Here is a 25,538-nt window from a genome sequence, read left to right on the forward strand (position 1 = left end):
GAAGATTTAAACATGGCAGCATTGGTAACATGGTGAAAGCATGTGTGAAATGTTTTACTCTTATTAAAATAGTATTTTACGCAATAATATTGTTTCTAATATGTCACGTCTTATCGTAAAAAATCTGCCGAAGTCTGTAAGTATAGATTACATGCTGGTTGAGTGTATTATATTATTACTGTAGATACATAACCTACATACTGTAGATGCAAATATCAAGTTATTTAGCCTATATGGACACAATTTGCAGCAGTAATAATAGTAAATTCTACTTCATTCAGAACTATAAAATCCGTAATTTTAAAATGTATTACGCACAGTGGCATTCTTCTCTATTCAAAAGTGGCATTGGAGATATTTGAAGTTGAGAATGTTTACAGTAGCTTACTATGATGCATGACAAGTCATAAACAAAAGCTGCAGTACTTCTCCCATAAACATTGCCAGTCTAATATTCACATTGCAATTCCTTGTGCTCTTTACAGGTTACACCAGAGTTTGTTCGTGAAATTTTCAGTAAAAAAGGTTTGGTAACAGATGTACAATTAAAATATACAAAAGATGGAACATTCCGCCACTTCGGATTTGTGGGCTACAAGACGGAAGAAGAAGCACAACGTGCTATTGAATACTTCAATAATTCTTGTATAAAAACATGCAAGATAAAAGTTGAAATGTGTGCTGGTTTGGGTAAGAAATTACGTTATATTATATAGTAAACCTTTTGTTTTGTTCCCTTGTAGTGATATTTTATTAATGGGACGCCAAGAGTTATTTATTCTTTTCTTTTGCCATACGATAGGTGATCCAAACAAGCCTCAAGCCTGGAGTAAATATGCACCGGATAGTTCAGCGTACAAGAAACAACATAAGGGGGATAATAAAGAGAGTGGAGAAAAGAAAGAAAAATCTAAAAAAGAGAAGGAGAATAAAAAAGACATTGTAAAAGATCTACTTGAGAAGGTAAGCCATAATCATAATCTTCCCACCATAATCTGAACACACATAGGCCTACTTACTCGTCATGAAACAATACCATCCTATCACACCTTCTCATACTCATCCTCTTCCACAATAGCCTTGCCAACATCAGGGCCTGTCGAAATAAAATTCAATTCAAACGCAAACTTACAAGGCATTTGGTCAGTAATGGAGACTCGTTCAAACATTGCTTCTTGTAAATAGTTCTCTTATTATATCACAAAATATTTTAATATCCGGTAATTTCATCACTATATAGCTAATTTTATTATTCTAGGTTTAATTTGTATTTCAGTAAAAAAAAAAAGGGTATTTCTTTGTTCTTAACTCCTACAATTAATTGTCTAGCCTTTATCAATCAGGTAATCTTTTAGTACTTTTATTTTTATTGTAGGGCCTAATTGTAAATTTAATATTAATTGTAGAGTTATAATTTTAATTGTATTCTTCATATTGTAATTGTAATCATAATCCCCTGGTAGAAGGGAAAAGAAGGCCTGGTTGATTGTCTTAACCAGGTTACATAAATAAATACTAAATAATCACACTATCAGAAAATCTGTAGGCTACAACCACAGTACCTTTTGTAATGTCATTACCTTGAAAGCTGTGAATTTTTTGTAAAGGGCATTTTATTAAACGAGATAGGCCTAGTGAATGTTTAGGTTTTTGGTTTAACTCCACAAAAGTTTCATTAAACATAAGACAGTTCCAGTAAACTTTGGTCTGCAGATGAATTGTTCTTGAGATAATACACCACTAACTACGAAAGTGCTAGTTCCACTAGAAATAGCATGAAGTAAATATTGAAAATATGTTGTCCTATAGATTAGATGTGAAATGAGGAGTAAACATCAATGTACTGTACATCTTCATTTTGACTTTTCCAAAGTTTTCACGATCTTCTAGAAACGAAGTCTCTATTTATTTATAACAAGCCCCTTTTAGATTGAGAATACTTTGTAAATGTAAACTTCATCTTACGATGTTGGATGACGTATATACGTCCGTTGATGTGACATATAAATGAATTTTAAATATTTATATGGTCACAATCATGCCATGGTATGAAAGAAAAATCTCACAACCTCGAGCGGGATATTTTTCTTTCATACCATGGCATGATTGTGACCATATAAATATTTAAAATTCATTAATATATCACATCAACGGACGTATATATGTCATCCAACATCGTAAGATGAAGTTTACATTTACAATGTTTCTTTCTACCCATAAGCAGTGCTGACTAGATCAGACGCTATGGACAGTACTCTATAACAGAGTCGTCAGTATGAGAGGAGAATTTCGAGCCTTTGGTGTGGAACGAACTCGATAGCTCAGTTGGTAGAGCACCTGACCGGAGTACAGGAAGTCGCAGGTTCGAATCCCGCTCGAGATTGTGAGATTTTTCTTTCATACCATGGCATGATTGTGACCATATAAATATTTAAAATTCATGAGTATACTTTGTTTTAATGCTTCTACTACACCATCTAACATTCTTTTTAATTTCATACATTTTTAAAGATGAAAGTAAAGTGTCCCAGATTTTCCCTTTTTAGATAGGGCCTATGTTAACACTAGCGTGACCAGATTTTCAAAGCAAAAAAACTTATACATTCCTTAGGTGCGAGATATCAAACAAATTTTACAACTAAAATTATTACAGTTGGCAAATTTATGCTGTTGTCATAGAAGAAATATGAATAAATATTAACTATGTTAAATGCCAACTTCTCTTATTTATTCCAGCATAAAGATGACCCTTTGTTTGTTGAATTTATGGAGACTCATGCAAAAGGTAACAAAGCTTTATGGAGTAATGACACACCACTGGAAAGTTTTACAAAACTCAGTAATGAAAAGGACTCATCGAAGCAAAAGAAAGATACAGGAAGTGATTCAGGACATGAAAGCAATGCCAGTGAAGAGTCAGAAAATGAACTGGAGGAAAATGTTGCTAGGAAAGAAATCTCAGACTTGGAGGTAAGTAATAGATGAGTTGGGACTTTGGGTACTGATATAATCTTGAAATATTCACTTGTGGTACAAGTATATGTACCTTCTACTTTTTTATTTTTACCTAAGTTTAGGTTTCTTATAGCTACTCTGTGTTCAAGTATGAATGGAAGCTTCCAGCACTTGTTTTACATTCACAATGTTATACGTTTCTTTCTGAGCCTAACTAAAGACAAGACAATTTTACTGATTCAGTAATTTGTGGTACTTTCAAATTTTTTAGTTTCACCTGCAGTATTTTAATTCTTTAAATTATGTCCGTTTTTAAATACATGTATTATTTTGTCATGTTAGCAAGATAATATTAAATTTACCTGTTAACAATTTTATTCTGAGAATGTTTTGTCGAGAAAGTTGCTGTAATTGTGGCCAATTGGCCAGAACGCAATGGTCAACATCATAAGTAAAGAATGTCACAAAATGATCCAACAACTTCAAAAACTACAGAAAAGAATTCAATTGCAACCTGCACATTGCGGAATTGCTGGAAATGAAACTGCTGACTTTCTTGCCAAAAAAGGATCCAATTTAATTCTGAATATAAAATCAAGCACTATGTACCAAAGCCAAAGATAAAAAATGGAGCATTTTAATAAAAAAAACAGAAATTATTCCAGAAATCCCACGTAAATCTGCAGTAGCAAAACTCAGACTGCTTACAGAACATGATTATTTGGCCAAACATTTGAATAAAATAGGAATTTACACAAATCCAAATTGCCCTCTATGCAACAAAGAAGAAGAAATGACTGAAGATCATCTACAAACCTGTGAAGTTCTACCTGATGGATCCACCATAGAAAAATATTGGAGAGCAAGAACGCTAATGGCTTCGTTGCCAAAGCCCGGCATTAGATAACAACAACAACATCATAATGATACAGCTTTCCAACTAAAACTCCTGTGTGGAAGTAAGTTTCAAGAATAAATTTGCAATGCTCTGTTGTAACATTCATTTCGCCCTTAAGAAGTATTTTTAGAAATTAAATGAAGTTTTGTTGTAATAATAACATGGATGGCATTTATTTCTTCTTTTTAATACATGACTGCATTTATTTGCTGACAAAACAAAAGAAAATACCCAATGTCAACAACAGACATGGCCTACATCGTTTATCTATGTCTTGAAGATTAAACTCACTCTGTGATGATGACTAATGTATATAGAGTGAACCTTAATTAATGTCATTAATTTTAGGGGATTATTCTTTGAGATATTTCAAATAAAAGTTTCATACAATTTTGCTCTTTTTTATTCGAGATAAAAATTGTTTTATACGAAACATTTCATAGTGTGTTTTGAGAAAACCATTGATTTAATTTCCAGCATGCTCAATCGATTTAAGAGCAGAATAATCCTAAAATTAGATCTTTTAACACAGCCAAGCATGTTAAAATTGACTATTATGTGTTATTTTTATGCTGATTGTCAATTGTTTCCCACTTGATGTATATATAAATAAATTGTTTCTACCCCTCGATCTACCACTGACCTACACCTCTGCATGCTTTTAATATTACAAAATTTCACTATTACAAAGAGGGGGAATACAGCAGTGAAGAAGTTGTGGGAAATGTCTGTGTACCAACACAGACGAACAGCTGTTTAAAAGATAGTGTGTGACACATATGGTATAAATTATTTTATTTTTCTTGCAGGTTTTGCTATACTCGGCCTATAGCCTGTTTGACGATCCCTACTCAAAAAATAAAATGTCATTTTTAACAGTTGTGTCAAAAATAACAATTTTTTCACTTAGAATAGAAACTATTTATGATCATAACAATTTCATAGATTAATTTGATGATGTCAGCAATGATGATAATAGTGGTGAAGAAAAATGTAAACTTTTTGCAAACTGATAGTTTTCTGTTAACAACTTTTTATTTATTTTCATTTCAGTACTTGAAAATGAAGACAATAAAAGCAGATGAAGGTGATAATAATGTACAAAAAGAAGAAAAGTCCGAGAATGAGTCGAAAACTGTAAAAACAAAAAATGACGTGAAACAAAAGCCTTCAGTTCAGTTCTTCACAGTAAAAGTGAAAGGTTTGGCATATAAAGCAAAAAAGAAAGACGTAAAACAATTCTTTCATCCTTTAAAACCCAAAAGTATACGATTGCCTCCAAAGAACAAAGGAATTGCCTATGTTGGATTTAAATCGGAGAAGGAAATGAAGCAAGCTTTGAATAAACATATGACATTCCTAGGTAAGTAGCATGTAATATGTTGAATATTAAATCTGTTTACAAATGCACTGGTTGAGCACCTTGTGCTATTGTTCTATGGAGAGTCAGTAAGTATAAGCTTGTTTCGCATACTCAGAATCAATTAAACATTCAGACGTTTGGTATTCAACACCAAACTGTGGAAAAAATCATTATAGTCATCATCAAAGATTATTATAGTCATCATCAAAGACTCTTTGAACATTTTGAATTATCACCTTTATTTTAAATCCTAATACTTTAATTTGATATACATTTTAATTTTTATATGTGTTTATGTCTCGTTGTTATAATAATATGTAGTGTCTCTGATTAATTTTTTTATGGGCATGATTTAAAATGTTCAGTTTTAATTAGAAGTTTATCACTTTTTTCAAGATTTATACATCACTTACTGTTCTTCAAATATTCAAAAATTTCTATTTTATAGAGTTCACAAGGTCCTTGTGGTCTACCAGTGTTATTGGTCTGATGTTTAAATTTAAAATTTATATATTTATTTATGTGATTCTAAGGCATCACTACAAAGTAAGAGTGTAAATACGAGGGCTAGTCATAAATAAACTTGCGTTTTATTATAACAAAAATGGCAATGTGGTTACAGGATTTGTTTACAACAGTTTTGAAACTACAAACTTTGATTTAATTTTCTACATAGTTTCCAGCTAAATTGAGATATTTATCATAGCAATTTGAATGTCACAGTCATAAAAATCTCCCACCTGTGACTGAAGTCAACCTACGACACTGAACTGCAACTCTTCTTCATTAAAATGCTATGATGTAGGCCACTTCTTCATATGCATGAAAAGTTCCAAATCAGGGCTGTATGAAGAGTGGCTAAACACTTTTCAGTTTAAATTTTTCAGTTCGGGCACACTATGTGAGTGGGTGTTGTGCACAAAATGACTGCAAGACACAACATGATGGAGTTCAACTGCTTTACAGTTTTCACCACAAGAAATCGTATCACCGTGCATATCTTAACAGCTGGCGGGATTCTCAATTAGCACTCAAAGACGGCGTTGCTATGCTGATTATTGCGCTCTCTATATGAAAACAGAAATTACTTTATGAATAGCCCTAGTATTTAATTTTATTGGAATTTTTCCTTTATAAGTAATCTAGATCTACCAAAACTTGCACCATTTATACTACTGTAGCCTTCATGTTTATTTTATATTGTAATATGTGTTAATACCAATAATTATTTTCTCTAATATAGCTGGAAAGAGAATATTGGTAACAAAGTATGTTCAGAAAGATGAATACACTTTTAGTAAAGACACTAGTAGATGGAGTAGCCAAGAAGAAAGTCTGAAGAATGAAGAAACAATTGCAGAATCTGGAAGAATTTTTGTTAGAAATCTTGCATATACAACCACAGAAGAAGACATTGAACAGCTTTTCAATAAGTTCGGTAAGTTTTTTTTCACATGTCTAATGTGAATTTTTAGTCATTAAAAGCTTATTTGTATATCAAATATAAGTATACAGACCAAAATAGTTTCTGTTCTTAACGTGTGAGTTGTACTTAAAGATAAACACATACCACATATTTAAATTAACTCTTGAGTACAGACGCACTGCTTAACATTAATTAATTGGTACAAGTGGACAGAATTTAATATTTTATATACAAGTTATAGTTGCTGCAGTTTCACTGATTAATATTTTACTTTGCTAAGAGAACTGGAGAAAATTAATAATTTTGTGAATTTCAAATTTACGAGACGAGATGATGAGTCTGGGGATTCACTTTGGGATTATCTGATATTTGCCTTCGGTATGTTGTTGTTGTTTTCTAATGCCAGGCGTTTGACAATAAAGTCATTTGACCTCTTGCACTCCAATATTTTTCAAAGATATTATCATGACCAGCCAATGAAGCACAGATTTTGAGGTGTTCCGAATCCATTTCTTGGTTTGAGTTGCACAATGGGTAGTTAGGGGACTGATATATTCCAATTCTATGCAGGTGTTTAGCCAAACAATCATGGCCTGTTGCCAATCTAAATGCAGCTACAGACGATTTTCGTGGTAAATCGGGAATTAACTGTGAATTTTGATGCAGAGAGTTCCATTTTTTCCCTTGGGATTGTGTTATCAAATTTTGTTTGTTGAAGTCTAAGTATGTAGATTTAATAAATCTCTTCACAGAGTAACAGGTCTGTAAGTAGCAGTGCTGCCCTTCTTTGCCAAAGCATCCGCATTCTCGTTTCCCAGGATTCCACAATGGGATGGTATCCATTGGAATACAATTCTTTTATTGAGTGATATTAATTGAGAGAGCATTTTAGTTATTTCTGCTGTTTGAGATGAAGGTGTGTGTTTAGAGATGATTGATAGAATAGCTTGCTTTGGAGTCTGACAATATAACTGCATTCCTAAATTTATTGATGTGGCATTGAAGATTCCTGAGACATTCACTTATTGCAATGATTTCACCATCAAAACTTGTTGTTCCATATCCAAGTGATCTATAAAGTGAGAAGAGACAGCACGTAACACCTGCACCGGCACCTTGTTCTCTGGAGATCAAGGATCCGTCAGTGTATAAATGAAGCCAGTTTTGTGCAGGGTACCAAATATTAATTGTCTCTAAAGACAATTGTTTCAGTATTTCAGTGTTTACTTCTGATTTCAGTATTTCTTCTGTTAAATTTAGATTATATCCTATATTTAATAGAGTTAAAGGGTTTGGTTTAATTTGTAAGTTTTTTTTTTAAATTCGGGATATTGATTTTCTGTTTTAATTTTTGAACAATGGATATGAAACTTTTTTGAGTTTTCAATCTACAGAGAGGACTGTATGAATGCCAATTGTTTCCTGGTTATCTGATAAGTTTTTCATATTGAATTAGTGCTTTTTCTTCTATTGTCATTTTGATACTGTTAATATTAGTGAGGAATCTCATAGAATCTATTGGAGTTGTTTTGATTCCACCAGTAATGAGTCTGAGAGCTTTGTATGTAGTGTTCAAAGTATTCCTAGAGCATCCCCATTTCTTTCCTGCTAGTCTTTTTAGAAGGGAGAATCTTTTACGAGCTTTTTCAGAAATGTATTTCAAATGGTTGCTCCATGTTAACTTACTATCGAAAATAACTCCAAGATATTTGGATTCATAATTCCTAGGAAGGTGTTGGCCATTGTCGCCTTCAGTATTCAAACTGATAAAAATACAGATGAGCGAAAGCCTTTCGTCCACATATCTTAATTTCTAAGTTGTATTATTATTATTATTATTACTATCATTATTATTATTATTATTATTATTATTATTATTATTATTATTATTATTGTCTTATTATTGCTGCATTCTTATCTATAACTGTACTTCAGAAGCACATAATAGTTGCCACCATTGCTACTGATGCTATCACCACCACTGCCATAACCAATGTCATTATGATCATCACTTTAGCCATTGAAATCATCAAAATATGTCTTGTATAGTTATTTCCGTACCAGAACACTCTTGCGTTATTGACTTCCCATCTCCATCAGATTCGACATTTCCTATCCTTGAATGTTTTTCCATTATGCCTTTTCTTTGTCCTTCAGGTCTCTTCTTTATCCTTCATTTACATTTTCTCCTATTTCTATATTGTTTACACTTTTCAGACAGAATTCTACATCGAAAAACTCTCCATTAATTTTAAGTTTATCTTTTTAAAGCCTCGCAAAGTGTCCAATTTTCCTCGATGCCAGCAAAAAAGGGTACCAAAACCTTCTACATCTAACTTCGTATTCGAAGTCATTTTCTACACTACTGTTTAATCTTTTAGTAATTTTCTTTTTCCCCACAAACTTTTCCTTTACGATTATATTCACGGACTTTGCCAATATAGACCTATTTTTTCCTCTCCCTATCCTGTAAACTTCCTTCACTAGTCCTTTCCCAATGTCTAATCCCAACATACATTCACTATCACTTCATAAGTTTCCCATGTCTGTTCTTTTTCTTTTTTCTTTTATACCAGAAAATATCAAGTTTTCCTTCCTTTGTTCTTCTTCCAAATATTTTAATTTTCTTTTCAGCATTCCGTTTTCCTTCTGTAATGTTTCTATCTTATTTATTTCATCGATGTTCACCCTTATGCTCACTGGATCCATTCCATTCAGTTCTTTTTCTATCACTTTTTTCCATTAAACTTTCTCACTTTGCTACGATTGCAGAAGCTCAATCACCACACATCTAAACCGTCATTCTGCTTTTAAGAATTGATGTCTTGTGTAGTAATGCTGTGTTACTGTTTAACAACACCATGCTTTATGCAAAATTTAAAGTCACTATATATAAGCAGATTAGTATATTGCCAGTGGCTTTGACTCAACAGTCAAACTGAATTTTTGTGTAGGTCCAGTGACTGAGGTAATAATGCCCGTGGATCGTAACACAAGGAAAGCAAAGGGCTACGCTGTTGTGACATTCCTTGTGCCTGAAAATGCAGCAAGTGCATTCATGGCATTGGATGGGTCGGTATTCCATGGACGAATGCTTCATTTGCTTCCAGGAAAAGCCAAACTGTCGTTAGAAGAACTCATGGAACAAGGTAAAAATAAAAAAAAATAAAATCAATAAATAAATTTTACTGATGTATGGAAAATTGTAGGTCTGTAGGGGTAAAACACTGCTTGATATTTTGTTTGCAGTTACTGGATTCAAAATAATTTGAGATTGCAATTATATTTATTGTTTTTGTTTGAAGAATATAAGCAGAAACAGACTTTATATTAATTTAAAAAGTAAAGGAGGAATGAAAAGATGGAAATTTTAATTGGGACTGTAAGTAATCTACATTATTCTGTTTTACTATACTGACTTCTGGAAAACTACTGCAACTGATGAGTGGTCTTGAAAACAATTTTTTTTTTTAAATATGGGTGATCATCTAGAACCATAACGCAGGTGTGTTTGAATCTAGATATTCTTAAAATTTTGCAGTTTGACATCACTTGTGTTCTCATATTACTTTTACAAATTACGACCTCCTTTGTAAAACGTTTGTAAATTTGGACTAGTTTTGTAGTTAAATTACACTTCTGAGTTGAGGACACCTGTAAGGTGTAATTCATTACACTGTCGAGATGATTTATTTATTCATTCATTCATTTACTTATTTTTATTTATTTACATCTACTTATTTATTCATTCATTTCTTTCTTTTTTTCTTTCTTTATTTACTTATTTATTTATCTTTCTATTTATTCATTCATGTACTTACTTATTTTTATTTATATCTACTTATTTATTCATTCTTTCCTTCTTTATTCATTTATTTATTTATTTACCTATTTATTTATTTATTCATTCATTTACTTATTTATTTATATATCTATCTATTTATTCATTCATTCATCCATCCATCCATCCATCCATCCATCCATCCATTCATTCATTCATTTACTTACTTATTTTTATTTATTTATATGTACTTATTTATTCATTCATTCCTTTCTTTCTTTCTTTATTCATTTTTTATTTATTTATTTATTTATCTATTAATTAATTCATTCATTCAGTCATATACTTATTTATTTATATTTATTTATATTTACTTATTTATTCATTCATTCATTCATTCATTCATTTCTTCCTTCCTTCCTTCCTTTCTTTCTTTCTTTCTTGTTTCCTTCCTTCCTTTCTTTCTTTATTCATTTATTTATTTATATATCTATCTATTTATTCATTCATTCATTCATTCATCCATCCATCCATCCATCCATCCATCCATCCATCCATCCATCCATCCATCCATTCATTCATTCATTTACTTACTTATTTTTATTTATTTATATCTACTTATTTATTCATTCATTCCTTTCTTTCTTTCTTTATTCATTTTTTATTTATTTATTTATCTATTAATTAATTAATTCATTCATATACTTATTTATTTATATTTATTTATATTTACTTATTTATTCATTCATTCATTCATTCATTCATTTCTTCCTTCCTTCCTTCCTTCCTTCCTTCCTTCCTTTCTTTCTCTCTTTCTTTCTTCTTTCCTTCCTTCCTTTCTTTCTTTATTCATTTATTTATTTATGTATCTATCTATTTATTCATTCATTCATCCATTCATTAATTCATTCATTTACTTATTCATTCATTCATTTCTTCCTTCCTTCCTTCCTTCCTTTCTTTCTTTCTTTATTCATTTATTTATTTATTTATTTATTCATTCATTCCTTACGTACTTACTTATCTACATACCTACTCACCATATATAAATTCTGGAATTTTGTCAGTGAGACAGTCGGTATGTACACTACTCATTACTCCATTATAAAAACCTCAGTGCTCACATCTCCCAGATCATTATTTATACCTAATCCTGTGCCCATCTATGTAATGATACATACAACTTTACCCACATTTGCCATATTTTTTTCACTCATTTGTAGAAGGTCTGACGTACAAACAAAAGCAGATGTTGAAGAAGAAAGCTGAAGCAGCGTCATCACACAATTGGAACACGCTGTTTTTAGGCCAGAATGCTGTTGCAGATCTAATTGCAGAAACGTACAACACAACAAAAGATCAGGTACGATCAGCATATATCATGTCTAAACAGCTAGTAACTTAGATGGAACATAAGCACGAGTATTTGATCTTGATATTTACACTTCTAGATCAATGAAGTAATGTTAGACCTAATTTTGTTTCTGTTTTTGAGTATAGATATGAATTCGTTATACAATGAGATGAAAATCAGAAATGTGAAGGTCAACCATAACTATGAATTGTAAAGTTGACTGACAAATAAATATCAAATATAATGTGATATTAATGTTACCACCAGTGTGTACTAATTAAATTTTTACTTGATATTTCAGGTCCTGGATTCAAGTGGTAAAGAGAGTATTGCTGTAAGGTTGGCATTAGGAGAGACGCAAATTGTTTCTCAAATGCGAGAATTCCTGGAAGAAAGTGGAGTTCATCTTGACGCCTTCAATCAGGTAGTACCATCTTGTTCTCCTTCTACTTCTGGTTTACTTTCATTAACTGAATATTGCTTTCTGCAGGTAAAGTTATGATTTTGAGACGAACCACACTGTACAAATTATTCCCATTAGGCACTAATTTTAAGCTATGAATTTTTGATCACAGAAACACCCACTAGCAAAAATTCCCGCTCATTCACACCAAAAGCATTTAATTCTGTCTGCATCACCAAATGTCATTTTGTTCATGAGCATCAGTTTGTTGTAATCCACCACATGGTTTTGGACTGATCATGAGTACGAAACTCTCTGGAAAAAGTGGTTAGCATGGCGCGAAATTTCCACTTAAGTAGTAACTCTCTGCTGTGATGCTGGGAATCGAATATTGAGTCCTCTGCTATAATAGCCAGTTATGCTTATACAAGATTTAAAGTAGTTTCGAAATTGTTCTGGAGCCGGGTATCGAACCCAGGACCTTTGGTTAAACGTACCAACACTCTAGCAGCTCAGCTACCCGGGAACTCTACCAGACACCGATCCAACTTGTCCCTCTATATAAAGTGGGCTGACAACCGTCAAGCAACCAACATTGAGTGCACACTAACTCTGTGTGACTTAAATTGTGGTTTTCTGTTAACGAACAGTGACGTGTATTATGCAAAACAAACTTTCAGGTAAACTCCCTGTAAAGTTGATTTGAATAATTTCGAGGGAAAAATTGTTCCGGGACCTGAAAGCTTAATTTGCAACATTTAAAGTACTGAATGGCTTGCCACATTTTGTAACGCACTGAGTTTGTTAATTTTTATTTTTTGGTCATAGCCAGAACTTCAAATACTGTAATTACAAAATGTTCAGTTGTCACATTATTAACTTACATTTTTGTTATTTCAGGCACCAAAGCAAAGGTCTAAAACAATTATACTAGCAAAAAATCTTCCTGCCAAGACAAGTGTATCAGAAATTCGACAACTTTTCGCAAAGCATGGCGAATTAGGACGAGTTGTAATGCCACCTAGTGGAGTCACAGGTAATTCGGTTAATCTTCACTTACTGAATTTAAATTGGCCACTAAACACAGAATACCACTTATAAATGATATTGATGTTTATTGTCATTTACAGTATATTTAATTACTCTTTATTTTCAGCTATTATAGAGTTTCTAGAACCATCAGAAGCAAAGGCTGCATTCACAAGATTAGCATACTCTAAATTTAAACACCTTCCACTTTATTTGGAGTGGGCGCCTTCTGATACATTCACATCACCACCACCAACTAAAACAAGCAAGGAGAGAAAGAACATAGAAGGATCAGAAGGTAATTATGAAATGGAAACATTACTAATTTCTTTTCTGTTACGTCTTTTATAAGGAAATCATTATTTATTTATATTAATGGAATTGTGCACAGAAAATAACGAACGTACAGAGATAGAAGTTACCTCAGCAGAGGCAGAGAAGAAAAGTGATGATTCATCAGACGAAGAAGATGAGCCTCCAGAACCTGAAACTACCCTCTTCATGAAGAATTTGAACTTCAGCACAGAAAAAGAAGACATTATGGAGGTAAGTACAACCAACATCATAAATTATTTCTAGTTTCTTTTTATTAAATGATATTTTTTTCCTGTTTAAGTAAAATTAAAATTACTGATGATTATGTTTCAGTATTTTATTAAATTCTGAGCTAGAGAATCAGTACACAAAACCTCAGATTCCAACTCCAAATATATTACAGTGAAACCTCTCATTTACGGACATCGAATGGACGTAACAATCTGTCCGCATCTGGGAGTGTCCTTTATTGGGAGGGAGGCTCCCCAATCCAACAGTAAATTTATAATATGCATTATGTATCCCTTCATGCTTATTACTGTAGTTTAATTCTAAATACAGTATACTACAGTAAATTCTTTGCAACTTTGAACTACAGTAGATAAGACCGAAAAAGGAAAATACAGTACTGTGCCATGCAATTTTATTCTAAGTCTACAGTTATGCAGTACTGTAATTTACAGTTTTCAACTTAACCTTTATGTTCAGATGCCATGTCTCTCGAAACAGAACAACTGATTGAAGTGAAGAGAATAATTCTACTAACCCTATCATGTGTTGAATACAATTTCACGATCGCGGAAACCTGGACCCATCAGACAGGTTAAATTTTATGACTTTGTTTATCTACCCGCGTCCGAGGTAGCTGGCTGGGCTAATGGTAGCCTACGAGACTCTTATGTTATGTTTCAGCTTAAGGAATTTCTCTACAGTTCTCAAAACTAAATTTTCCATTTTTGTAACACATTAGTTCTGTCCACAGTCAGGAGGTAAAGCAAGCTTTAGGACTGTGAAACACCTGTCCCTGTCCTTGTCTGAGAGTGTCCGTAAACGAGAGTTAAATTTATCATTATTTATATATTAGTTCAATTGGAACATAAAAATCTGTCCATATCTTGGAGGTGTCCGTAAGGAGAGGTTTCACTGTATATGTTAATTCAATGTTAAATAGCAACAGGCATCTATAATGAACACCAATCAAAATACCCCTCATTTCTCATGAAAAACAAAAACTGAATAGACTATAATTGTCAGCAAACAGCTGGATACATTAAGAAGATTGATTGATCCAACTTTGATCTTATTTTGTTTATATAGGCCCACTATTACCAGTACTTGGTTTTATTTTACAAATGTGTTCATTAGCAGTTAATTTTCTAAATCAATAATATTTATAAATTTGCAATGTAATTCGTTACAATTCTTTGCTGTAGACTTGATTTAAATACAGATTGTATCTTGTGCCTGTATATATTTATGCCCTTTAACATTGAATTACTGCATGAGAAAATGAATGTGGTTTTTCTTTTTAGCACTTCAAAAAGTGTGGTCCAATTCATGAAGTAACAGTGGCAAAGAAAAAGGACCCCAAGAACCCTGGACAACTTCTGTCTATGGGCTATGGCTTCATCCAGTTTAAGAGGAAGGCTAGTGCTGACAAAGCTCTCAAGACGCTTCAGCAGTCCGTGTTGAATGGACATTCCATCGAGCTGAAGCGCTCCAATAGAACGTCCAAGTATGTAGAACCAGTAACAGATAAGAATGGCATTACCCCGTCAGTAACTGTTTTGGATAGAGAAAAGTGTTGTAGTTTCTTATCACTCAGTCTGTCGTATTAGTTCCTTGAGTGTCGACAGTTTTAGTGTTTTAAGTATTTTCCTTAGAAGGTTTTTTCTTAGATGTAGACAGTCCTTGGGAATTTGAGAATTGTTGAGAATTTTCTTTTAATTTTTCTGTTGCAGGACTGAAGTTGCCACAGCCAGGAAGATTACCAAAATCGGAAAGCAAACAGGCACAAAAATTTTGGTCAGGAATATTCCCTTCCAAGCAACAAGAAAAGAAGTGCTAGACTTATTCAAGTATGTTCAATATCTTATATTTCAGTAGAGATATTCGTTGTTAGATTTTATAACCGATAATTTGCTTATCCATTAACTAGAATATGGGAACAAAGCTCGTAGCCACTGACATAGATCAAACAGTAACAAGTTGGAGTCGCTGTCTAGGGGCTTGAATCCTGCTTGGGTTGATTATCTGGTTTGATTTTTTCTGAGATTTTTCCCAACTGTAAGCCGAATATCAGGTAATCTCATGGTGAATCATAAGCCTCATCTCTCCAACACAAATTCCACTGACACTAGTTAACCTGGCAATTGATACAGCATTGTTAAATAACCTATTAAGGAAAAAAACGAAGCTTACAATCTACTCAACGGGACAACTTGGATAGATTTTTCTTAAATCATTAATTTTTATTACTGATACAATATCAGATCATCATCTTCAATGTCCACACCTGAGGAGTAACGATCAGCGCGTCTGGCCGTGAAACCAGGTGGCCCGGGTTCGAATCCCAGTCATGGCAAGTTACCTGGTTGAGGTTTTTTCTGGGATTTTCCCTCAACCCAATACAAGCAAATGCTGGGTAACTTTCGGTGCTGGACCCCAGACTCATTTCACGGCATTATCACCTTCATTTCATTCAGATGCTAAATAACCTAGATGTTGATACAGCGTCGTAAAATAACCCAATAAAATAAAAAAAAATCATCTTCAACTCTTCAAGCATCAGGAGAGCTGTTCTGTTCCGGCCTCAAGTTTCGTGTCATCTTCTTACAGGTCTTCCTACATCTCTGTGGCCGAAAAGTTAATATCTGTATGTTTGTAGTGGAATATGAGTGTTACCCATTCTCAAAAGATGATTTTTCTACTTTTCCTTGTATGTTATAATTTTTTCATTCAACGAAAATATATTTAAATCTTTTCGTATATCTTCATTTTTAATTTGATCTAATCTAGTACATCCTTTTACTTTTCGAAGGTATTTTATTTCCACTGCTTGCATATGATTCCAATCCGTCTTCCTTATAGACCATGTTTCAGAACCATACATTAAAACTGGAGCAGCCATTGTTTCAAAGAATTTTAGATTTCTTTTCCTTCGAGTTTTTTTTAATGTATCTGCAATTACTCTGCAAATGTGTTGAAATTTATTTAGTTTATTGTTTCTTTCTCTGTTGTTATTTTTATATGTTACATTGCAGCCTAGATAATTAAAATTTCCAACCTCCTGTACTACTTTATGGTTTACTATCTTTGATCCTATTATGTTTTTCCCTCTAAAAGCCACAATCTTCGATTTTTCAGTTGAAATATTAAAATTATAATCTTGGAATAATTTTTGTAATTTATACATACTTATTTGTAATTAATCTGACTATCTTGAATTAACATCATATCATCTCCGAAAAGGAGCATATTAAGTGTACAGGAGATTTATTTATAGTTGCAACGCTGTTATTCCCGGCGTGACTCCTCCTCTTTGCTTACGTCTTAGGAAGTGAAGGCTCTATAAAGTCTAGGTAGGTAGTATCATTCGCCATTTTTGTTCTTTCGTTCGTGAGCTACCAGACGAGGGATCTATTTGCCACACCGTTAAATATCATGTCATAGCTCCTATTATAATAAATCAAACGCACTGTAATTCAGCAAATAATTGAGCGGCAAATAACGTCTTCGTGTGCTTTCTGCAAACGCCAATGAAAGAGCCAAAATGGTGGCGATTATATATTAAGTATTTATCCAGCCTTAGGAAATGCTTAACATCTTCATTAGCGAATCACAAGACGCACACGTTTAAATGTAGCTGACCTGCAACGTGGTTGGCTGCCAGAAATTAGAGCGACGTGACTATAAATATTAATTTCTCTATAAAAGTAAACAGTGATGATAGAGGAAGTTACGTGTAATGCTGTTGGATATGTTCAAATGGAACTTGAAAAGTATAAAATGCGTTCTAAACACAGCTGACAATAGCTTTGTGTTATTGCACATTGAGATTTTTTCATCTGAAAATTTTCAGCAAGAATAGCTGTTGAAGTAAATTTATACAAAAGATGACGAAGAAGCAATTGGTGGGAAAGAGAAAAAGACTAAACATAAAAGATTTACTTACCACGTACAAGCTGGTAATAATTACTGTATTGTGTTATGATGTCATAATATTAACTTGGCCTTTCCAAGTCACACGATATCTTTGATATCCTATTGCACACTTGTATTTGCATTTTTATCAAGGAAAATAATTTTTTTTTAATGTGTATCATGAGATTATATCGTATTTCCCGCTAAAAAAAATACGGTTTTTGTTGGAAATTGTGATATTTGCACATTCCCAATTACTGTATGATATTGGAAATGTATACTCAATGCTTGTATTGTTATGTGTATGGTTTGTTGGCAGAACTTTCGGTGAGCTGAAAGCACTAAGGTTACCAAAGAAAATGGTGGGCACTGGAACACACAGAGGGTTTGCATTTGTTGACTACTACACGAAACATGAAGCTAAGGTAATACTTACATTACATCAGATGTAACACATAAGATTCTGTTGTTTTCTAATGCAGGACACTTGGCGATGAAGCCATTCGTCCATTCTAACAACCAAGGCTGGAGCTTATTTCATTAAGTTTACTAGGCATATAAAATGACCTATCAGAATTTGCTTCTTTTATACATGACGACAAAATCTGTACAGATCACATTACATTTTAATGTCTTACTTAGACTTCAACAAACAAAATTTGATAACACAATCTCAAGGGAAAAAATGGAACTCTCTGCATCAAAATCCACAGTTAATTCCCGATTTACCACGAAAATCGTCTGTAGCTGCATTTAGATTGGCAACAGGCCATGATTGTTTGGCCAAACACCTGCGTAAATTGGAATATATCAGTCCCCTAACTGCCCATTATGCAACTCAAACCAAGAAATGGATTCGGAACGCCTCAAAATCTGTGCTTCAGTGGCTGGCCATGATAATATCTTTGAAAAATATTGGAGTGCAAGAGGTCAAATAACTTTATTGTCAAACGGCTGGCATTAGAAAACAACAACAATATTTTAATGTCTTGTTTTATTTAAGTGGGGTTTTTAAAGCCTTCAGCTTCACTTCTTAAATAGCCAATAAAAAATATAGGCCTACTACTTTTTCCATTTTCTTTCATATGAGTTCATACGTTTCCGTGTGAACTGATTAAAAATTTTACTTTATTACACACCCAGTGAAATAGATTTCTTGTCGACGATGTATGCAATGTAAGGATAAAGGAACTGGCCCATTATCCCTGGCTTAGTTACCTAATGAGTGATACCTTATTGGTGTTACGAGATTCCAACAATGTTCAGACTGTTGACTAGACATACATACATACATACATACATACATACATACATACATACATACATACACTGCAGACTTAAGCAATTTGTTTCTCTTAACAGTTCTGGTAGCACAGTTACTAAGGTTATCAACTTCATATTTCGAAAAAGTGTTGTTGTTGTTGTTCTCCAATGACACTGGGGATTACTTGATCTGCATCATTTTCCCCGTAGCTTCCCAATATAATGAAGTCAGACCATTGCCCGTCAGTCCTTTACAATTTTCGAGGTGATATTTATTTCGAAAAAGTGTAGACTGGACTTTTTTTCATTTCTAATAGGGCTAGGATTTTGATGACGTATAAATCATGAAAAAATGTCCTAAAACAATAGATGTATGACCTAAAAAAATCTTTCAAAAATGCCCTTAAAAATGCCCTAAAAATTGATGTTACATAATTGGCTTAGTAGGAAAAGAGGTTTTGTACTACTTAATATTTAGACTAGTAATTAAATTAAATTTTACATAATTTTTTATAAGTAGTACACTTTAATTAATTATTTTACCTGATGTAGTTTCCATGTATGATCGTTCACTTCTGCTTCAGCATGTGCATGTGAGGTCAGCAGTCAGCTGGTCAGTCTTGGCCCTTCATTGGCTGTAGTGCCATGGATTTACTTTACTTTTAGTTTTCATGTAGTCTATCACAAGGCCACTCTTATCCGGAATTAGCAGGTATAGAGGAGTGTATATTGAAGGGATGGTTGGACTGATCCATTACATGGGATGTACTACGTTAAAATGGCAATGTGAGGTCAGCAGTCAGCTGGTCAGTCTTGGCCCTTCATTGGCTGTAGTGCCATGGATTTACTTTACTTTTAGTTTTCATGTAGTCTATCACAAGGCCACTCTTATCCGGAATTAGCAGGTATAGAGGAGTGTATATTGAAGGGATGGTTGGACTGATCCATTACATGGGATGTACTACGTTAAAATGGCAATATTTGTGTAGAAAAACGATTAAAATATTATACAAAATCATGGGTATTAATGGAAAAAATATGTAAAGAAAATATCAAAGGAAATAAACATTATTTTACATTAATCATGGGGAGTTATGGCCAAAATTATATGAAAATGCCTAAAAAATGACCGAATAAAACAAAAGATGCTCTTATGAGTTGAAACAGGCAGAAAATGCAAAAAAATGCCCTAACAAATATGTCTTAAAACACTCAGTTTATCACATAACATATAATACAAAAGCAGCTATGTTTCTGGCTTACTAGAAAAAAATACAATTTCATCAAAATCCTAGCCCTACTAATAACGAATGAAGTAATTCACGACATTTCTAAGGTTCTTTCTATCTTCGACTTCATGTAAACCAAAAATTGGGTGACAAAGGCTTCTTACACATTGGACTCTTCACAAACAGCTAAATCTGCTTGATTTACCAAGGCTGCACTATTTTCGAAATGTCCTGAATTACTTCATTCATTAACAGCAACAAAGAAAGTCCAATTTACACCTCTTTTAAACAATCTCCCATTGCTTTCTCCCTCATGTAGGTCCTATTCTTCGCCTTACTTTATTGTGATCCCTTGTCTCCATATTTTTCAGGTCATCTTTCTTTCTACATTATTCTTTGTAATACTGTCCAAAGCTTATGACTCCTAGAAGCCATCCACACATTTAGCAAATCTTCAGTTGTAGCACAGTCTACTATATACAGTCGCGAAGCTCAATATGTAGTAGAAATGCAAACATGGGTAGTTGCCCACCACTAGGATCGCTACTATCGCTTCATCATCGCAGATCTCTCTTCTAGTAGACGACAAAATATGTTACACTTTCGTTGTCGTGTTCTTTTGGAAAAATTAACACCTTCCTTCCATTATTGAAATATTAAATGCACAAAGTTAATTTATTATTTTAATGAAGTATATTAAATTCCACCATAAACTCGAAGATACCTGCAAGAAATAGGTTAATATTATTTTGTTTGTGCAAAACGAACTGAAATTTACTATAATCGCTTCACTCATTCAAGATTATAGCGATAATTAACTATGAAACCAATAAATATTAATTTGCATTTCCCTTTACAACAATAATAATGGAAATATGAATTAATGGAGTAACTTACGTGTACCGGTACTTGTAGTGTAGGCTTACGTAGTTAACAAAGTGGGATGAGGTTAAGCAATAATAATCACACCAGAATTGGAAATAAAACATGATCAATAAATTTTATTGTAACAGACTTTTTCTACGTCTCTAGTAAAGTAACAAATAAAAATAACAAGAAAATTAACAGCTATAATTAAAAACATATCCTTTGAAAAAAAAAGTAGGCCTAAGCAATAATAATCCCACCAGAATTGAAAATAAAACGTGATCAATAAATTTCATTAAAACAAACTTAATTTTTCTACGTCTCTAGTAAAATATTATTATTCCAATTATTGTATTTTAGCCATTAACATTTTCATCACAACCAATAACGAACATTTCACAAGCATCAATGTGAAATACGCAACGAGCTAGCACTCGATGGAAATACGACACAGTCCAAAGTCGACTGTAGACAGTCTATTGTTTCTAGTTGCTAACCGCTTGGAGCGCTTTATCACGAGATTTGCAAAAAATCACCTCAAGCTTCGCGACTGTATATAGTAGACTGTGGTTGTAGAATCCTAACTGTTTTTGGACTTCAGTGACTAATTACAAGTTTATTTTATATATGTGTATGTTCTAATTACAGCGAGCCTTCAAAGCATTATGTCAGAGCACTCATCTCTATGGCCGTCGCCTTGTTCTGGAATGGGCGACTACTGAAGAGAATGTCGAAGATCTCAGGAAGAGAACTGCAGAAAACTTCAGTGAAGGTAAGTTTCTCCAGGTTAAATTAACAAATGTTCTCACTGATCTTTTTAAGTACATCAGTAACAACATTATCGATTATCCATTTTAATGGATAGGAGAAAATGAACAGTTAATGAGAAAAAACAGATAATCCATATTAGGAATTTAAATAGTCGGTTATTTTTTTTGCACTTCCTTGCAACTGATTTTGGTTTTGACGTCCATTCTAAACTTAATAATTACTAAGAAATATTCTAGCAAGTGGGTGTGAGGTGAAATTTTTTTATGCAGATGGTATTGCAATTTGTGGTGAAAATGAGAAAGAATTATAAAAAGTCATAATAAATGGTACACTTAATTAAAAAAGACAAGTCTGGAAGTAAATTTTGTAGAGAGTGTGGCAATGAAAATTAGGCTGACTTCTTTCTGTATATTTCCACGAGAAAGATAGATGAGGAATGTTTGACGGCAGTGGATATAGGTTCATAAGGAGAACGGCAGGTTGTTCCCTTCTCGAACATCAAAGGAATGTTGACATCAAGAAAGACCTCAACATGGACCCAATTGTCAAGTGCATTCAACAATACCGTACAAACTGGAAATCACACATCGAACGGTTGCCTCCATGCAGAATACCTAAACAGATCCTGTCCTATGCTCCATGAAGTCACAGGAATTTGGGACATCCTATGAAGAGTTGGCAGGAGATTGTAGAGCTGAGACGAGATGTTATGGCACCAACCTGCGCGAAGTTTTAAATTGCCGGTCAGCAGGGTAGAGGAGTGGGGGTTGTTTGGGTTGCGGTTCTCAAGCTCAGAGTGGCAGGCATATGCGTTTCATCTCTTTCTAAAAACATTCGTCTTACTTTAGTATCACCACTTTCCTACTCAAGAGTCCGAAGGTACCTAATAAAATAATACCCACTATTCCATCTTTATATTCTTATTCTCCGTCCGAATCAGACGACTGATCTGTGCAGGAATCAGATGTCCCTAAGTTTATGTAAATGTTCTCCAAAATACTGTCCATGACGTGCTCACTTTCATTGTAATTGTTCTCTACTTTCTTCACATTATCATACACTGATATCCATTCTTGGAAGAAGCGATTGCAGAGTCGGCCTCTGCTTATGCGTAGCGTAGAAATTATAGATGAGTCTTCTTATGACTTCCTCATCAAAACTGTCTACAGCTGCAACAATCTTCTTCTTCGGCTGTGATTTTTCCAGACTGGAGAAAGAATCTGCTGTTCCTGCATCAATATTTTCCCATTCTTTCCTAATTCTTGCCAAGGTTTGCTTTGAAATGCCAGTGGCAGCCAGTACTCTTGCACACACGCTTTTCAATAGAATTGATATTCCATTTACAGCCTCTTCTGACATGAATTTCCATACATTGTATGCTATTTCATGTCCTTGACTATGAACTACTCTATGATTTCACACCTTAGACAATGCCATAATGAGGGCGCTCAGAAGGACAATGTTTTCAGTATTAGCAATAGCAGTAGTGGCACAACGATCTGAACACTCGGAATGCTAGTAACCAACTAACCCAACACCCCTCCAGTTGAGTGTGAGGGCGAGTCCAAGCAAACGAACTAAAATGCGTCCCTTGCGCTGGTACCATAACTTCTCGTCCTGGCTCTAATGGATCCATTAGGGTCTAATACTTGATCTGCAAATAATGATGATTATATTCCCATTAGTAGTGTTATGAATAATAATTTCCTCAACATTTAAGTTGCATAAATGTATTTAATAAGGCAGTTGAAGTTTTGGCAAGCTCTTGCATATGATTTTATGAGCACATGGGCAGCTCCAGTGTGGGAGATCTAAGGCAACGGAGTCATTTGTCAGTTGATATTATGTGGTCATTCATTGTATGACAAATATTTAGTTGTGGTTTTAGAAAAAGCAAAACTCATTCTTGTACACTTTTCGTCATTTACAGGTCCTCTGAATAAAACCTTGAAGAAAAGTACTGCTAGCTACGACATGGACGAAAACAGTGAATAAAACTAAAATGGAGATGCTGTTCCATACATGTTCAGAAGCGGTTAATACTGAACATAATATATTGTTGTAAGTGAATAAAAATTACAAATTTATTCAATAACATGTCCCGCGCCATGGCGTCGCGGTCTAAGGCATCCTGCCTAGGACTCGCGTTACGGAATGCGCGCTGGTTCGAGTCCTCATGGGGGAAGAAATTTTCTCATGAAATTTCGGTCAGTGTATGGGACCGGTGCCCACCCAGCATCGTGATGCACTTGGGGAGCTATGATAGGTAGCGAAATCCGGTTGCGAATACCAGCTATAATGGCTGGGGGGATCATCGTGCTAACCACACGATACCTCCATTCTGGTTTGATGATCGTCCACCTCTGCTTCAGCATGTGGGCGTGAGGCCAGCAGCTGGCTGGTCGGTCTAGGCCCTTCACGGGCTGTAGCACCACGGATTATTCAATAACATTGTTACAAATAATGCAGTAGAACTCCTTTTTAACGAATCTCTGAGGAGTTACTTTCCCTTCACCCTTTAAATAGGGGGTTTACATAAAATAGGAAAGAAAGGCTAAAGAACTAGTACTAACGTGTGTGTCATACACCAAACATTTATTATTTACAATACATGTCATTATAATATTTTCTAACTCTTCAAGTGGAGAGAGAGACGAATGTTTTTCCATCTGGCTGAACCTGAATCACACTGAAACTCAGCATTGAAAATATCTTCTTTTTTCTTCATTATTCCCCATAATGTAGTACTTGACAAATCAAGTTGCAATATGTGATACTCCTGTTTGTGGATTAGCCTCGACCTCCCTTATTATTTTCACTTTTTGTCTGATAGTTAATTTCTTTCATTTAGTTGCCATTATAACAATGCATAAACATCATAAACTAACAAAAAAAATCTTGGTAATAAGATCCACACAACTCCCGAGAACAAAGCAAACAAAGTGACCACTCTCTGAATCCCTGCAGTGGCTGAGTGATCAGATCTTCAGCCTGTCATGCAGGCGGCCCGGGTTCGAGTCCCAGTCAGGTCTGGGATTTTTCATTGAAAAATACATATCGACACTTGTCGCGAGCAAGGTGGCAGTTGGGGGTTTTTCTCGGGGTAAGCCTGCCATCGCTCCCTGTGCTGTGCAAGATTAATCCAGTCTCTGTCATCATATTCCATTTTAATATTAAGAATGATAATAACACTGTCACGTGGTTCCACGTTACTATTGATTGAGATGTGCTCTCAAATATTCTGGTACTGTAGATATTGAAAGTCGAGTCGATATTTCAGGCTTCATTACCACAAAATCCACTTCATAATATTCCTTAAAAGCAGAATTTTGCTTAAACCGGGTTTCCTCAAAAGTGAGACTTAATTGCATTATTCTTATGGTAATTTGGCTGGAACTTAACAGATTATTTAAAAAAAAATGGGGACGTTAAAACGGGGTTTTACTGTACTAGACTTCCTGTAAGTTTTACAAACACTTTTTCGTCTAGGTGTTTCTTATAAAAGTATAGTAAAAGTTATTTAAACCATGCCATTTGTGCTTATTAAGATTGTACGAAAACTGCTGATATTCCTGATTTCATGTACATATGTTTATTTTCAGTTCTGACAACTTCCATGCACTACTGCTTGGTTCAGCTGCTGTTTGGATTCTTGCATCTTGTGACTATTATTCATAAACATTGCACATTAGCATCTCGAGTATGCACTGTATTACAGTGTAATTTTTAAGCTACACAACT

General features: G+C 33.9%; 1 protein-coding gene across 1 annotated transcript; it reads left to right on the forward strand.

The window, feature by feature from the left end:
- LOC138716522 (probable RNA-binding protein 19) lies at positions 1-25,538 on the forward strand. Its single transcript, XM_069849670.1, has 18 exons — positions 1-136; positions 486-690; positions 803-963; positions 2,737-2,970; positions 4,907-5,216; positions 6,460-6,654; positions 9,597-9,791; positions 11,647-11,786; positions 12,079-12,201; positions 13,081-13,216; positions 13,337-13,507; positions 13,601-13,755; positions 15,057-15,259; positions 15,486-15,602; positions 17,987-18,092; positions 21,675-21,798; positions 23,728-23,858; positions 25,400-25,538. The coding sequence occupies exons 1-17, from the start codon at positions 101-103 to the stop codon at positions 23,790-23,792; spliced, it is 2,676 nt and encodes an 891-aa protein (XP_069705771.1). The 5' UTR covers positions 1-100; the 3' UTR covers positions 23,793-23,858; positions 25,400-25,538.

This window comes from Periplaneta americana, chromosome 16 (assembly GCF_040183065.1).
Source record: "Periplaneta americana isolate PAMFEO1 chromosome 16, P.americana_PAMFEO1_priV1, whole genome shotgun sequence".
NCBI classification, from domain to species: Eukaryota; Metazoa; Arthropoda; class Insecta; order Blattodea; family Blattidae; genus Periplaneta; species Periplaneta americana.